The 14,955-nt window shown below is 43.1% G+C and overlaps 1 protein-coding gene across 1 annotated transcript in view; it reads left to right on the top strand.

Annotated features, from left to right (window-relative positions):
* The window catches only part of LAPTM4B (lysosomal protein transmembrane 4 beta), a 71,410-nt gene that overhangs the window by 31,548 nt on the left and 24,907 nt on the right, over nt 1-14,955 (top strand). The window contains 4 exon segments of the mRNA XM_014592061.1: nt 7,709-7,782; nt 8,144-8,266; nt 9,585-9,592; nt 12,412-12,511. Of these exon segments, the coding sequence (XP_014447547.1) occupies nt 7,709-7,782; nt 8,144-8,266; nt 9,585-9,592; nt 12,412-12,511 (305 nt within the window).

The raw sequence follows: 14,955 nt of genomic DNA, 5'->3' as shown, positions 1-14,955 counted from the left end.
GGGACTGGAACCGCGGTCGACTACATGGGAGTCCAGCGACATAGCCATTATGCTAACTGCTGGTCCCAATATGATTTGTTTATAAATGAAAACAAATAAGCAATTTACAGTATCTCAAAGGTTGAAAAAAATGACACAGTACTGAATATACAACTTTTGGTTTTCTTCAAATTCAATTTTTGTGGGTTTTTGTTGTTTTATAATTTTTCTATAGGGTGTGTGCACTTGCTAGGGAGACAGAGCGAGCACAGCAAGTGTACCCTCTGGGGAAGGCCACAGTACAGTCCCTTCTCCTTAATTCTCTTCACAGGATTTTGGGAATGCACGCACACACGCCCAGTGTATTGCTCAAGGTACCAGGTCTAGGACTGAAACTATGTAGTTGATCACATGGGATCCAGACATTTTAACCACCATGCAACCACTCGGCCTGCATTTTGTGATTTAATTATATAAAGACTAGTCAGTTCTGCAACCTAAAAATATTTACTTATTAAAACTGTACCAATACTTTAATCAACTATACAGATAAGATAATGAGACAAATGTGCACTTATAGAACTGCATATCAGTCAGGCCAGATTCTTACAGAGGGAATTCCCAGCATGACCTCATTCATCTGTGAGGACACGGACCAACCCTTGTTCAGACGGGCACACTCATCTAACTTGCCTGGCCTGGTCAGACCTCTCCTTCCTGATGACTTCCTCCTGCTTATGAAGTGCGCGTCCAGTTTTCTACTTCTTAGAGCAGACGTTTACCTCCCTCATCCACCAGCCCTTGGACGAGGACTGGGGCCACCAGATGATTGCTTAGTCCCATTCTTCGGGCAGGGTTTCCGTGTGACCCTCTTCTGTCATATCTGGAATCAGATGACTTTCCATAGTCTCTTCTTTTTCACATCTTGCTGAAGCAGAGTTTTGAAAAATAAAACTACAAACTCGGCTATTCCCCAGAAAAATCTGCTATCAAAGATAACCTCCATGAGGACTGACTCTGGCTGGCCAATACTTGTCCATTCCAGATGTAAACCATCACGCCTCCCATTCCCCACTTCGGAGCGACTGAAGAGCTTGGGCCTCCTCGACTTCCTTATCTCCCCAGGAAACTGTAGTTTAAGTAGAAGCAAAGGTACACTCCTAGGGCAGGAGCAGGCCGATTGCAAAGAAAAAGCGGCTGAAGGGCTTCAGCCTTACGTTTTGTGAGGTTTATCATTTTTAAATCTAGATGGTGTTGATTGGCCATTGGCTGGGCCCGGCCCTCTGACTTCTCATCTCATTGGGTCCATAGTTCCTGAGCTCAAATCAGATTCGCTCAACTCAAGCACTACAAACTAAACTATAGACACATGGTTTGGTGAAGGAAGGAAAGTGCAGCTTTATTGCTGTGTGCAAAGCAAGGTGAGCAGGCAACTCGCGGTGAAAGACCTAGACTCTTTAAGGTCTTCCTCACGTGCTTGTTTAAATTAAGGTCAGCTGTCCCAGACACTTGATCAGTTTAATGATTGGCTCAAGAGTGTGTGATCATCTCATGGACATTCTTGATTGTCAAGACCCTAGATAATCAAATTTCTGTTTGGGTTTCTAGAGCTATTATGTTTGAGGTCTTGATGCTCCCAGCACTCACTTTTCACCCTATAAAACATCTTAGGCATTGAAGTTAAAAACCTTATCTTCTGGGGGGCTGGAGGGCAGTGTGGTAGGTGGTGTCATGGTTTAAGGTGCTGGACTCTCACATGGCTGACTGTGGTTCAAGTCCCTGGTGGTTTGCTTTCTCACTTCTTCCCCTCCTCCCCCCATCTTTCTCTGGTCAAATTAAAAGTAATAATAATAATAATGATACATAAAGTTGAATAAAATAATTCTTAAACCCCTTATCTTCTGGACCGGCAGGTGGCATAGTACTTGGGACATGGCTGACCACAGTTTGAGTCCTGTACATTGTGGCTTGCCTTTTCACTTTCTCTTTCTCTCTGCCTGTCTCTCTCTCTCTGGTGGATTAAAAAATAATAACAAATAGGGACTGGCAGGTGGTATGGTCATTACAGGTGCTGGACTCCAACATAAATGACTGTGGTTCTATTCCCAGACATGGCAACTTGCTTTTTCGCTTTCTCTTTCTCACCCTGCCCTTCTCTAGTCAAATTAAAAATAAACAAAGTTAAGTAAAAATAATTCTTACAAACTAATAAGAAATAAGTTATTATTTTTTTAAAAGCCCATATCTTCCTTTTAAGTGGGCCTTTTAGAAAAGATATTTTCCTTTGGTCCAGCCCAAAAAGGCAAAGATCTGGAAGGCAGGGGGCTTGTAGGTTATAGGTGGGTTTTACAATTTTTAGGTTAGTGACTGAAAAGGAAGATCTTTGGGGAAGAGCTCATCAAAAGAATGTACTTTAACAGAAGTAAGGAGTCTTAGTATACATCTCAAAGATACCATCCCAGGGACAGAATCTAGGAAGAGTCTCCTGTTATCAACGGGCCAAAGTATTCTGTTACTGATTGTGGATGTGACTCTCCCCCTGGCCTTCCGGAAAGATTTTTGGAAACAGGAAAAAGCAGTTAGACTTTTATCCTCATATCTCATTGTTTCTATCAAATGGGGTTTAGTCAGCTAGAGACACCCCCCACCACTGCATTTTTGGCATCAGCAAATGACTCAGTCTTCCTGTGTGAGGGCAGAAACTTAGGAAAATGAAAGTCAGCCATCTTTGAGGATAAGGAGGCGCCAACAATCCCATGAAGAAAGGGAGGAAAATAAGGAAAAATGCCTGATGCACCTACGGAGTTTTGGATATGCCCTTCCAGGTTTTCAAGCTGGACCCAGGAGTCAAATCTTTTACTAAGCCATGTGGGGATCCAGCGATGTAACTAACCACTGTGCGACCCTCTGGTCTTTCCACTTTTTAAGAAGAATTACCAGAGGACATACGTGCTCTCCATAGAGAGAGGGCGAAAGACGTAACAAGACAACGGGAGGAAAAGCTCCCGCCAATGGAGCATACTCATGTGCATGTTCTCTATTGCTACATTCTGTTGGGATTTGGGGCAAGTGCACAAGCACACAGAAACATACCTCGTATATTTCTCAAACCACTGGGGTTGGTATTCCATCTGGCTCTTTTTTGGTGGTTGTTGTTGGGAGCTATGTTTGCTGTAGGGTGCCTGTGTTCACTGGAAAGACAAAGATAGAAAGTGAGAATTACACCCCAAGGGGGATGGTCATGCCTCAGTCCCTTTCCCTCCATTTTCCCCTTGGGAATTTGGGCATACGTGCATGCATGCCTGGCATGAATTTCAAGCTGCCCTGGGTCTGGGACTAGAATTCCACATGTGGAAGTTCAGCGCCTTAACTGCTACTCCACTGCTGGCCTCTGATCTGGCTCTTGAACCAGTACGCTACAAGGCTTAACCTGGAAGCTGAACTGTTTTACAATAGCAAATAGTTCTTTTTGATCTATGAGCATTTTTTGTACTTTCATCGTCTCCTTTTGTGTTTGCCAACTGCCTCTGTGGATATAAAGAATAATTCTAAAACATGAATTCTTTGAGAAATACCTGTGGTAAGTGGGAGCCTAGGTTGGTTCATTGGCTGGGTTTTAAACCTTAAAGAGAAGCAGCGTAGTATATATTAATGTATTATAGTAGAGCCAGAGATTAGAAATCATCAGAGCAAATGAGTCAAGTTCAGCCTTTTTTTTTTTTTTTAAGAGAGTTTTGCTATAGGGTGCATTTGCACGCTGGAGGGACAGAATGACAGAAAGTGAGAAGTCACCCCTCCTGGGGGGGATGGCCATGCCACAGTTCCTCTTCCTCCACTCTCTAAGGGTTTTGGGCATGCATGCACACACGCCTCGTGTGAATTTCAACCCTCTAGATCCAGGACTCAACCATGGTCGACCATGTGGGAATTCGGTGATGAAATCATTACGCCATCTGCTGGTCTGTAGTTCAGCCGTTTGATGTAAGCAGTTTCTCAGCAAGTTACATAACCTCAGAACCTTCCTTCTATAAACTGTTCTGTAGGAAGAATAGTATGTCCCTCAGAGCTAGGGAGACTCAACAGGCATCTTTGAAAATGATCAAGTACTCTACATGTCCTATCTAGATTGTGTGTTCTTTAAGCATGTTGATAACCCCACATACTGCCTTTCAAAACGTCGTCATGGATCTGGCAGGTGGCCTGGTGGTTAAGGGACTGGATTCCCTCATGGCCAACTGCAGTTCTAGTCCTGGACCTAGTAGCTTTCCCTTTCTCTCTGCCTCTGGTCAAATAATACTAATAATGCTGGATTCCCACATGGTTGACTGCATTTTGAATCCTAGACCTTGTGGCTTGCTTACTCACTTTCTCTCTGTCTCTCTTTGGTCAAAATTTTAAAAATAAATAAATAATAATTCTTATAAAAATTAATACTAGTAACAGATAAAAATTAAATAATTCTTTAAGAGAACCCTACTCATGCCATACTTCTAATCAGAATCTGTTATTACAGATATGGTGATCAGACCTTGAGTAAATGTCAGTACCTACCGTGATGTAGGCATTGTTCTAGACCAGCAGCAGTGATCAGTAGAAACATGTGAGAACGTGTATACTTTCATACTCTCTTGTAGCCACATTAAAAAGGTAAAATGAAAGAGGTGAGATTGAATTTAATTTTATTTAACACAGTATGTCCCAAATAGTATCAGTTCAGTTTGTCATCAGGTGAAACTGAGATTCCTTACAGTCTGTCCTTGTTATCCAGTCCTTGAAATCAGGACTGTATGTTAATTCAGCCTATCTAGGGACCAGCAGTTGGCACAATGGCTGTGTTTCTGGACTCCCATGTAGTCGACTGCGGTTTGAGTTCCAGACCCGGTGGCTTAAACTCAAGCCGTGCACGTGTGCTTGTGTGCCCAAGATCCCGAGAGGAAAATGGAGGAAAAGGGATTGCAGCGTAGCCATCCCCCCTGGGGAGTGATTTCTCACTTTCTGTGTCTCTTTCTTTCTGGTGATCGCATGTGCCCTATATAAAAAAAACCTCTCCAAAAGAAATTTTCATCCTATCTCAATTCAGGGTGATAGGTGAATCATTCCAGGTGCTCAGTGTCCATGTGGGGCAGTGGCTCCTGTATTGGGCATTTGTCACCTAGATGTCAGGGTTATCTGGTGGATAGGATTCATTTCAGAGTCTTTTCCATGGTTATGGAACTGAAACCGAGTTTGCTTTGCTGTAGCAAAACTAGACCCAAGGTGTGATGATGGAAAGTGCAGCTGTATTGCCTTGTGCAAGGCAAGTCGCTCATGCTGGAGAGGCCCAGTCACCGGAGGAGTTCCTCACAGTTCACATTTTAGTGCACAATTAAGGTTTGAAGTCCCGGGTGCGTGATCAGTTCCGGAAGCCGTGATCATCTCCTGAGCTTTCAAGATAGGCAGGGCCTTGGGTCACCTTATTCTGCTCTTGGAGGGGGAAGTCAGTCATCAGGTTTCTGGTACAGTTCAGCTTGGGACCTGTGTGCTCACAGCCAGCAGTTTTCGATCATGTAAAACATCTTAAGAATTTAATTTAAAACCTTAATCTTTAAGTGGGAGTTGAAAAAATCTTAAGGCCTCCATTTATGGCCAGTGTTACTTAATTACCATAACCAAATTCTCAAGTCTTAATTTAGGACCTTAAAATTTAAATGCACCTTGCATTCCAAGCCTCTTAGATTTTACTTTTAGCTTATCCCTTGTGACTTTTCAGTTTGAGAGATTTTCATTTTTCCCTTAGGAGAAAGGGAAACCGAGGGCCTAGCTCTTTCTAGGGAGTCCTTGCTTGGTTTCAGTGTCATAGCTATTGGGATGGCGACACTGGCTTCATTGCTCAGAGACACTCTCTGAGGTGCTGATGGTGAGCTGGAAGTTGAATGAATAAAGGCAGGGGAGCTCATCATGAGAAAAGATGAGTGACGTTTCCTCTGATCCGTGGGAAATGCAAGTAAAAGGCCCTGAGATGACACGGCCTTGCTGGGCTTAATGAACCGACTGGTATGGCTGGATCATAGCATGCGAGAGTATGGGTCGAGGTGAGGCAAGAGTAGAGAGGTAGGCATGCTTTAGAATAAACAGGGACATGGCCAAGACAAGAAATGGAGATTTTATTTTAAGATGAGAAGCATTGGGAAGGATTTAATTAGAGCCAAGAGGCATGCATGAGCTTATAAATACAAGTTAGAGGGGCTGGCAGGTGGCATGGTGGTTAAAGGCGCTGTATTCCCACATGACTGACAGTGGTTTGAGTCCTGGACCCGAAAGCTTGCTTTCTCTCTCTCTCTCTCTTTCTCTGTCTCTGTCTCTCTCTGGTCAAATTGAAATAAACAAATTAATAGATAAAGTTAAATAAAATAATTATTAAAAAAAATACGAGTTAGACACCTGTATGTGTAGGAAAGAATATCTAATTCAGGGTTAGCCAGGTGGCCTGGTGGCTAAGTGGTTGGGTCCCATATGGCCAACAGCACTGTTCAAGTCCTGGACCTAGCACCTTGAAAAACACACTGGTGCATATATGTGCATGCCCATAATCCTGAGAAGAGAATTCAAGGGACTGTGGATTGATTATCCTCCTGGGGGCATTTTCTTACTTGGTGAGTGCAGGCACCCTATAGCAAATTAATAATAGGGCCAGCAGATGGTGTAGCAGTTACGTCGCTGGACTCCCATATGGCCGACCAGTTTGAGTCCTGGACTTGGTGATTTGAAAATCATGCCAGGTGCTCATGTGCACACATAAGATTCAAGGATAAGAATGGAACAAAATGGACTGTGGCCTGGCCATACGCCCTGCGAGATTATTTCTCACTTTCCCTCTCACTGTCTCTCGCTCCAGAGAGTGCACACACTAAGGCAAAAACCTTAAAAAAAAAAAAAGGTTCAAATGAATATTCAGTTCATTACTTACGTAATTCAGTGGACCAGAAGACAAAAGTTGTGTTTTTTGTTTGTTTGTTTGTTTTGCGGAGGGGGGGGTTGCTGTAGGGCGAATGCGCTCACCAGAAAGACAGAAAGTGAGAAATCACCCCCCTGAGGGGATGCCCACACCGCAATCCCTTCTCCTCCATTTTCCTGTCAGGATTTGGGCACGCATGCACATGCACCTGGTGTGAGTTTAAGCCACTGGGTCCAGGACTCGAACTGCAGTTGACTACATGGGAGTCCAGCGACATAGCCATTACACCAACTGCTGGTCCCAAAAGTGTTGTTTTTTTCCAAAAGAATTATTTATTTATTTAATTTTAATATTACCAGAGAGGGGCAGAGCAATAGTGAAAGAGGGAAAGTGAGAAAGCAAGTTGCCAGGTCTGGGACTTGAACCTTGGTTGGTTATGTGGGAGTCCAGCACCCTTAACTACCGCTCCACCTGCTGGCCCCCAGAGTTTTTTCTTGTCTTTTTTTTTTTTTTTTTTTTTTTTTTTTTTTTGTAATCTGTAACCATTGTCCATTTCCTATTTCTTAAGTCATTTTTTTTCCTGTCATTCATATTGTTTAGTGAGAATGTCTTTAACCATTTCCTCCAGTAGCTGTTATTGTCTCACTTTCCAAAGGAACTCTGGTGGTTTATTCAGTATAATGTTTTCACTTACAATTGGTATGTAAATAAAATGCCTTTGAAGATGGACTGAAAGTGTCTGGAACAGTGGATCCATTACTGACTTATTTCATTTTTCATTTTCCCCTTCTGCAGACATGTGCATTGCTATCGCTATCTCCCTTTTCATGATCCTGATATGTGCCATGGCGACTTACGGAGCATACAAGGTGAGCAACCTGTGGTAGGGTGCTGGGGCTTCTCTGTAGTCCTTTATCCCTGTAGTCTGTACAGCTGTGTATAATAAGTAAAAAGTGCCATTGTTCCCAAACTTTCTAAGAATCTTTGGAAATTTAAATCTCATCAATATCACGTGGTACTAAGAAAACCAATAAAACCAATACTACAGCCCCAGAAATGTTCACCGAAGCTTCTTTATTGACTATTATTTGGCATACCAGTTTTCATCATAACCTGGTTTAATGAATTTCAGTTCTTTCACTTCCCTTCAGACTAATAAAAGACTGCTTTGAATTCAGCAGTGTTTCATAATATCCAGCACATTAATATTCGATTTTCTTTCATGTTTAGCAACACGCCGCCTGGATCATCCCATTCTTCTGTTACCAAGTCTTCGATTTTGCCCTGAACACCTTGGTTGCAATCACCGTGCTTGTTTATCCAAACTCCATCCAGGAGTACATCCGGCAGCTGGTATGTGGCCCTGGCTGTTTCTGCTGCTTTTTATTAGGAAGTCCTGGTTAAGTAAGTAGGGACACCGCAGTATAGAGGTAGACGACACACACATTAATCTGTTATTCTTTAACTTTTGCTGATAAGAGATTTTTTGAATGTCTTTTTCTTTCTTTTTAACTTTTGATCAGAGGGCGTGTGCACTCGCCAAAGAGAGGCAGAGAGGGGGAAAGTGAGAAATCATCCCTCTAGGGGGGGTGACCATACCACAGTCTCTTCTCAATTCTTCTAGTAGGATTTTGAGCACACATGCCCACATACCTGGCAGGTTTTTGGAGCTCCTGAGTCCGGGACTTGAACTGCATAGTTGACTCTCTGGGATCCAAATGCCTTCACCACTAAGCTACCAGTTGGCTTAAATATTACCCAGTTACTGCTGATTTCTTAGAAAATTTTTTAGGAAATTTTAACCTTTCTGAACCCGAGAGTGATAGAGATAGTATTAATTTTGCTTACCTAAATTATAATCTACCTTTTCATAGTGTTATTTTGTCAAAGGCGATTTGCACAGTTATTGGCAAAGAATAGTTTTTTTTTTTCCTTGCCCCTGCTGTTTGATGTGAGAAGTGGAACTCAGCTATACAGTTGTTCCCCAACGGACCTGACCCTAAAAATCTCCCTATTCCTCAGGCACCATTTTGGCACTTGTTTCCAATTAAACGTCCTTTGTGACCACATGAGTCATTATTTGTGGCCAACTATTAAGCTTATAGTGGTTACAGCTGGGTTACTTCTGTGCTCTTTTTCAGTCTTGTACGTGGTTTTTTAGTTTTGTTAACAGGGCAAGTGAGCTTACCAGATAAGAGACAGAGAGAAAGTGAGAGATCACCTGTAAGGGTGATGGCCACACCAAAGTCCCTTCTCTATTCTCCTTTTGGAATTTTGGGTGTGCACACATATGTGCCTTACATGTTTTTCAAGCTGCCGGGGCTTGGACTCCCACCGTGCAGTTAGCCATGTGGGATCCAGCCCTCTTAACCTACATGCCACCTGTTGGCCCCAAGCCCCCTTTTAAAAAATTGTGAACATACCATAAGTTTAATTTTGCAAACTCTTGCAGTGTTTTAAACAGAATGTTCACTCTTGCGGGGAGTTCTTACAGTTTCTGAGCACAGAGTGTTTTCCTTGGTTGGTGGGGGCTGGGCGGAGAGGTTCAGTGAAAATGAGTGGTTCAGAGGGGCCGGAAAGAGGTAGGAAAATGGGTAGTAGAAACTCGTTACCCGCGTGTTAGTCATGCCCGGATCCTGCAACTGGTACCCGGCAGTCCTAGGACAAAAAGCCCCCAGTGTTTTGGTCCTTAAAAATTCATTGTTGTTGGGGTTGTCATTTGTTAGTAGTAGCTTTTCTTTGTTTTAGAAAATAGTTTTATATCGGTAGAATACAGCCTCAGACAATTTTTGAGTTTCCCCTAAGCTCACTTTATATATTACGTCTTGTGCTACAGCCAAGTGTCTCTGCACGAGGCTGTCTGTCTGCGATGAGCAGGCTGTGAGATTACCTCTGTGCCTAAGTACTTTGAGGAGCCCATTCTTACAGACTGTGCAATGAGGATGTGTTGCTGTGCTCCCCCAGTCCCCTGGAAGTGAGGAGGGAAACGTGATCGGTCATGTGAGAGGGTGGGGCAGGGTGGTAGAGATTAGAGAGAGGGGAAGAGAGTCATCTGGCAGCTCTTGACTATTGGAGCGGTATGTTGTGTGCTGCATTCCACACATTGCAGAAGTTTATGAGGAACATGAAGGCGAAGCCTGATAGGCAGTGTGTGAACACTGAGGACTCTCCCCAGACTTCTTGAGCTCCACAGTACTCTGTCACTCTGTACTCATTTCTTTTAGAGCCGTTAGTGGTAGAAGGACATGGCTGGCAATGGTGACTGATTATCCACTTTTATTTTTAATTATAAGCCAAGTAACGTAAGTGAACACTTTCCGTATGTTCTGTTTAGAGGTCCATGTGGGATGAAAGAGTGAGGCTTGCAGCTTATCACAGGGCCTGTCACAGTGCTTGAGACAGCAATGGGGGCCACTGCGTGGTGTGTGATGGTTAAGGCTGTGGACCCTCACATGGCCTGCTGCAAATCAAGTCCTGGACCTGGCAACTTGAACATCATGCCAGGAGCGTGTACGTGCATGTCTAAATTCCTGAGAGGAAAGTGGAGGAGAAAGGATTGTGATATAGCTGTTTCCCCCGCCCCAGAGGCTGTGGGAGGTGATTTCTCACTGTCCTGTCTGTCTCTCTCTCTCTCTCTGTCTTTTTGGCAAAGCTCATGTGCCCTACGACAAAAACCTAAAAAGAGACAGCAGCGAATGGGTGTGTTAAAGTTGCACTGATACGGACGCCCGGTTTACAGATTGAGATGGGAGTGTGGAAAGACTTACCTGAGAGGCCAGAGGAGTGGAGTCCTATAATGCTCAGTTAAAGAAGTCGTATCTTTATATATCTCCACTGGATATCACTGTTTCCTTTTATAAGGGAAGAGTGTAAAGATCTTTATGTCAGATGTTTGCACTTTAATCTCTTTTTTAAAAGTATACATAGGAACAGCATAACTTCTGGTGGCTTTGTGAACAGCTCCAAGTTACTTTTTTTTGAGAGAGAGATTTTTGCTATGGGGTGCATGCGCTCACCATAAGGCCGGCAGGTGGCTTGGTGGTTGAGGGCACTGGAGTCCCACATGGCCCACCGCAGTTCAAGTTCAACCTGGTGGCTTGCTTTCTCACTCCCCTATCTTCTCTGGCCAAATTGGAATAAATGAATAAAGTTCAATAAAATAATTCTTATTTTATCTTTTAGAGGTTTTTGCTTTAGGCTGCATGCCCTCTCCAGACAGACAGAAACAGAGACAGAAAGCGACAGGGGGGATGGCCACGCTGCAATCCCTTCTCCTCCATTCACTTGGGATCTTGGGCATGCACGTGCATGCACCCGGGTGTGAGTTTAAGCCACCAGGTCCAGCACTTGAACTGCGGTCAACTACATGGGAGTTCAGCGACATAGCCATTACACCAACTACTGGTCCCAGGTTGATTTTATTTCTAACATGTTTTGCCGTAAGTGGTGGGAGACTGAAAACCATTATATGGTGTTCATCCTGGGACCCTAAAATCGGAGCTAGACACCAAGTCATAGAGTTTTCCCCAGAATCTTCCTGGAAACATCTTTAGGTCTCAGATTGCTACTCATGGGGCCAGTTGGTGTTGTGGTAGTTATGGTAGCCCGATCTCACATGGCCTACTGCGTGGTTCATGTCCTGGACCTTGTTTGAGAATCACACTGAATGGGGCGTGTGTGTGCTTGCTCAAAACCCCGAAAGGAAACATGGAGTAGAAGGAATTGCGTTGTGATGGGAGCGCTTTCTCGCTTACACCCGCCCTTGTCACCCTTCTCCCCTCGCATGTATGTTCCCACCCACACACAGCCCTGGTTGCTTTCCCTCTCCACTTTCCTGGTCTAGGTAGGGCCAGTCATCTAGACCTAATCAGGGCTAGGCCAGGCATTGCATGGGGGAAGTCCTGGCACTTGCACTGACCATCCCAGCAGACCTCGATCCTCCTAGAAAGCTTTCTTCTGTCTGGTAGTTAATCAGTGTTGTATGGCTTTTTTTGGTTTGTTAAATGTCATAAATAACTATTAGTATGAGAGAATCTGCTCTCTGTTCTGAAGTGACATCAGCAAAATTCCTCTCTATAAGATACCATTTTAATAGGATTCTCCCCCTTGCCCTGTACATATACTTTAGAATTGTCTAGAACTTGCAGAAAGTCCAAATATCCAAGACGTACAAAATATCCTTAGAAACAGACCACTGACTCCTAGCATTTGTGTAGTCGGAGAGCCAAGTTATGCTTGCAGGCCTCACAGGTGCCTGTCCCTTGAGTTTTCTTTTTGTGAGTGATTGCCTGAATTAGGAGCAGACCAGCCTCTCCCCATTGCACCATTTGTGTTTTTTTTTTTTTTTTCCCATTAGTAGAGCTGGACAAATTTTGTGTTGGTGTTAAATATCTCCTTCAACCTAATGCATTCCAATGAGCACTTCTGAATTGGCGCTTAAGAAATGTAATCTCAGATGATTAACGAGCTGTGCTAATGAGATCCTTCTGTTCTTGCAGCCTCCTTTTTTTTCCCTACAGAGATGATATCATGTCGGTGAATCCTACCTGGCTGGTCCTCATTATTCTTCTGTTTATCAGCATTATCTTGACTTTTAAGGTAAGCAAGGAGATTTAACTTATGGACTAACAAGTATTTTTAAATGTATTCCTGTTCCCAAAGGAATGCCAGTGAACTTTGTTCAGTTTGTCCTTTTGATTTAGAGAGCTCTGAGCTACCTTGGAATTCCTGTCATTACAGTTCCTTCTGTTTCCTGGATTAGAGAGATACGTTGATTAGACATTCCACAGGCCAGTCAAGGGTTATTCCAAAAAAATGTGTAGGTGGGAAATAATAACAATAATAATAATAATAATATACATTACATAATATATCCAACAGTGTAATAGAGCAGTGTTCGATGCAATGTCTATTATGGATATTCCATTTGTAATTTGTTTCTAAAATGTGCTAGCTTAATGTCCTATACTAATAATTCTGTGAATGTACTTATTTAATAAATTACCTCTTGCTGACATTGAGATGGTTTCTACCTTTTCACCTTTTTTTTTTTTTTAAGATTAATTTTTTATTAGTATTAACAATTTTAACAATTTGCTTTAGGGAATGCGTGCTTACCAGAGAGAGCCGGGGGTCAGGGTGGGGAAAAGGAGGGGAAGAAGTGAAAAAGCAACCTTCTAGTTCCAGGCCTGAAACCACAGTCGGCCATGTGGGAATCCATCTCCTTAACCACCATGCCACCTGCCGGCTCCACGTTTCCCCTTATTAATAGTGCTATAATTAATATATTAACTACATCCTTGTATGCTTAAGTGTTTATTTCCATGAGATGTATTTCTTAAAATCAGTGGTTGTGTATAGTTCGAAGACTTAAAATAGGTTGTCAGATTGATCCCCTCAAAGTTAAATGACCTGCCGTTCCCTCTCCTACATCAAGTGCTGTGTGTTCATTTTCGTATGTCAGTCTGGTTACAGAAGCATTGTAGGTTTGTGTGTGTGTGCGCCGCTGACAGGACGTCCCTGATGGTTCTTCTCCTGTTGGTGCGAATGGTCAGTGAGTGTGCCTGGTGTCGCACCTGAGGATGCTCACTGAGGACTGTGCAGCCCAGATACCAAGTACTTTCTATTACCTGTTTAGCTCCTCAATTCAGGATACATAGTTGTCTTTTTAATGGCCTCACACCTGACAGTACATGGAGAAACCCCATTTAGGCTTTGACCTTTAAAATCTCAGTGCCTTTGTTGACTTTATTTTGGCACAAATTGACCTCATTCATCAAAAATTAGGCCACAGCTTAAAGAAGCTGAATTTAGGGAAAAAAAGTCATTTAAGGTAGGTGTTATAATAAAGGGGATTAGAAAGAATAATTAATTGAAAATCAGTGAATCTGGGGCCCCAGCAAGTTGTGGTGGTTAAAGTGCTGGACTCCCACATGACCGACTGCTGTTCATTTTGGATCTGGTGGCTGGCTTTTTCCCTTTCCTTCTCTGTTTCTCTGTCTCTCTGTTCAGATTAAGTAAGTAAATAAATAAATCGATAATTCTTTGAAAGAAAATCCATGAGTCTGAATCTCCCCATAAAATACCACTTAAATTGCACGCGTAGCTTAGGGGTTAAGGATGTGGGTGAATGTCATATGCCTGTGTTGGGGCTGCCTGCCTTGCAGCTGCCAGTGCTCTAGGTTCTCATCCAGCTCCACATGCCCTGTGAACCCAGGGCTGTCAACCAGCCACACTGCATGTAGAGTCGGTGGTGCTCGCTGGCCAAGGGCACTCTCAAATCCCCTGTTCCAGTTTCTTTCAACTCCAGGTTGACTTTTTCTGCTTTGGGTTACTCTTTCCTGCTGTGTGCATTCATACATTCTAGATCTTATCATTTTAAACCTCTCAGTGGTTTTTAAAAAGGCATTTTTAATTTCTTTAATTACAGAAGTTCATGTGCACTTGAATAGGGGCGGGGAGGGGGCTGCTGACAATGGGACTTGATGTCGCAAGCCTTTTTCAAAATTCTGTCCTTTATCCTCCAAACCATCAGGATTTGGGGAATATAGGCATACACACTCAGGGCCGAGGTTTGAACTGTGGTGGGCCAAATGGGAACTGGCTTCCTATGCGTAGTCCCTATCCACTGTACTTCAGGGTTTGCCTGGTATTTTAATTTTGTAGGCATTTTCATTTGAAGTCGGGGCTGGTTTCCCAGGCAGCCGCGAACTTGAAACAATTCTGTCAGCAGTGCTCCGCATGACCCCTTGCTGACTGGAGTGTCTTCAAGTACAAATCCCTTCAGATCCCAGAAAGTCTGTTCCTTTTTGTAGTAAAAAGAATCTTTCAAAGGTTTCCAAAGGCACTTCTCATGAACCAGAGGATATTCAAGAGAGCTAAATCGGAAGCCTACACAAAAGCTTATTCTTTTAATGTATGTGCCGTAATATACAAAACTCTACTTAACGTCTACCTCTCTGAGTTTTCCTAAATTTCTATTTCACAAGGAAAATTATCTTATGCATAGTGACATCAGCATATAATAAAATGCTTAGTATGAA

The sequence above is a fragment of the Tupaia chinensis genome, unplaced genomic scaffold (genome assembly GCF_000334495.1).
Source record: "Tupaia chinensis unplaced genomic scaffold, TupChi_1.0 Scaffold000646_1, whole genome shotgun sequence".
Classification (NCBI taxonomy): domain Eukaryota; kingdom Metazoa; phylum Chordata; class Mammalia; order Scandentia; family Tupaiidae; genus Tupaia; species Tupaia belangeri.
This window is presented reverse-complemented; position numbering and strand designations above follow the sequence as displayed.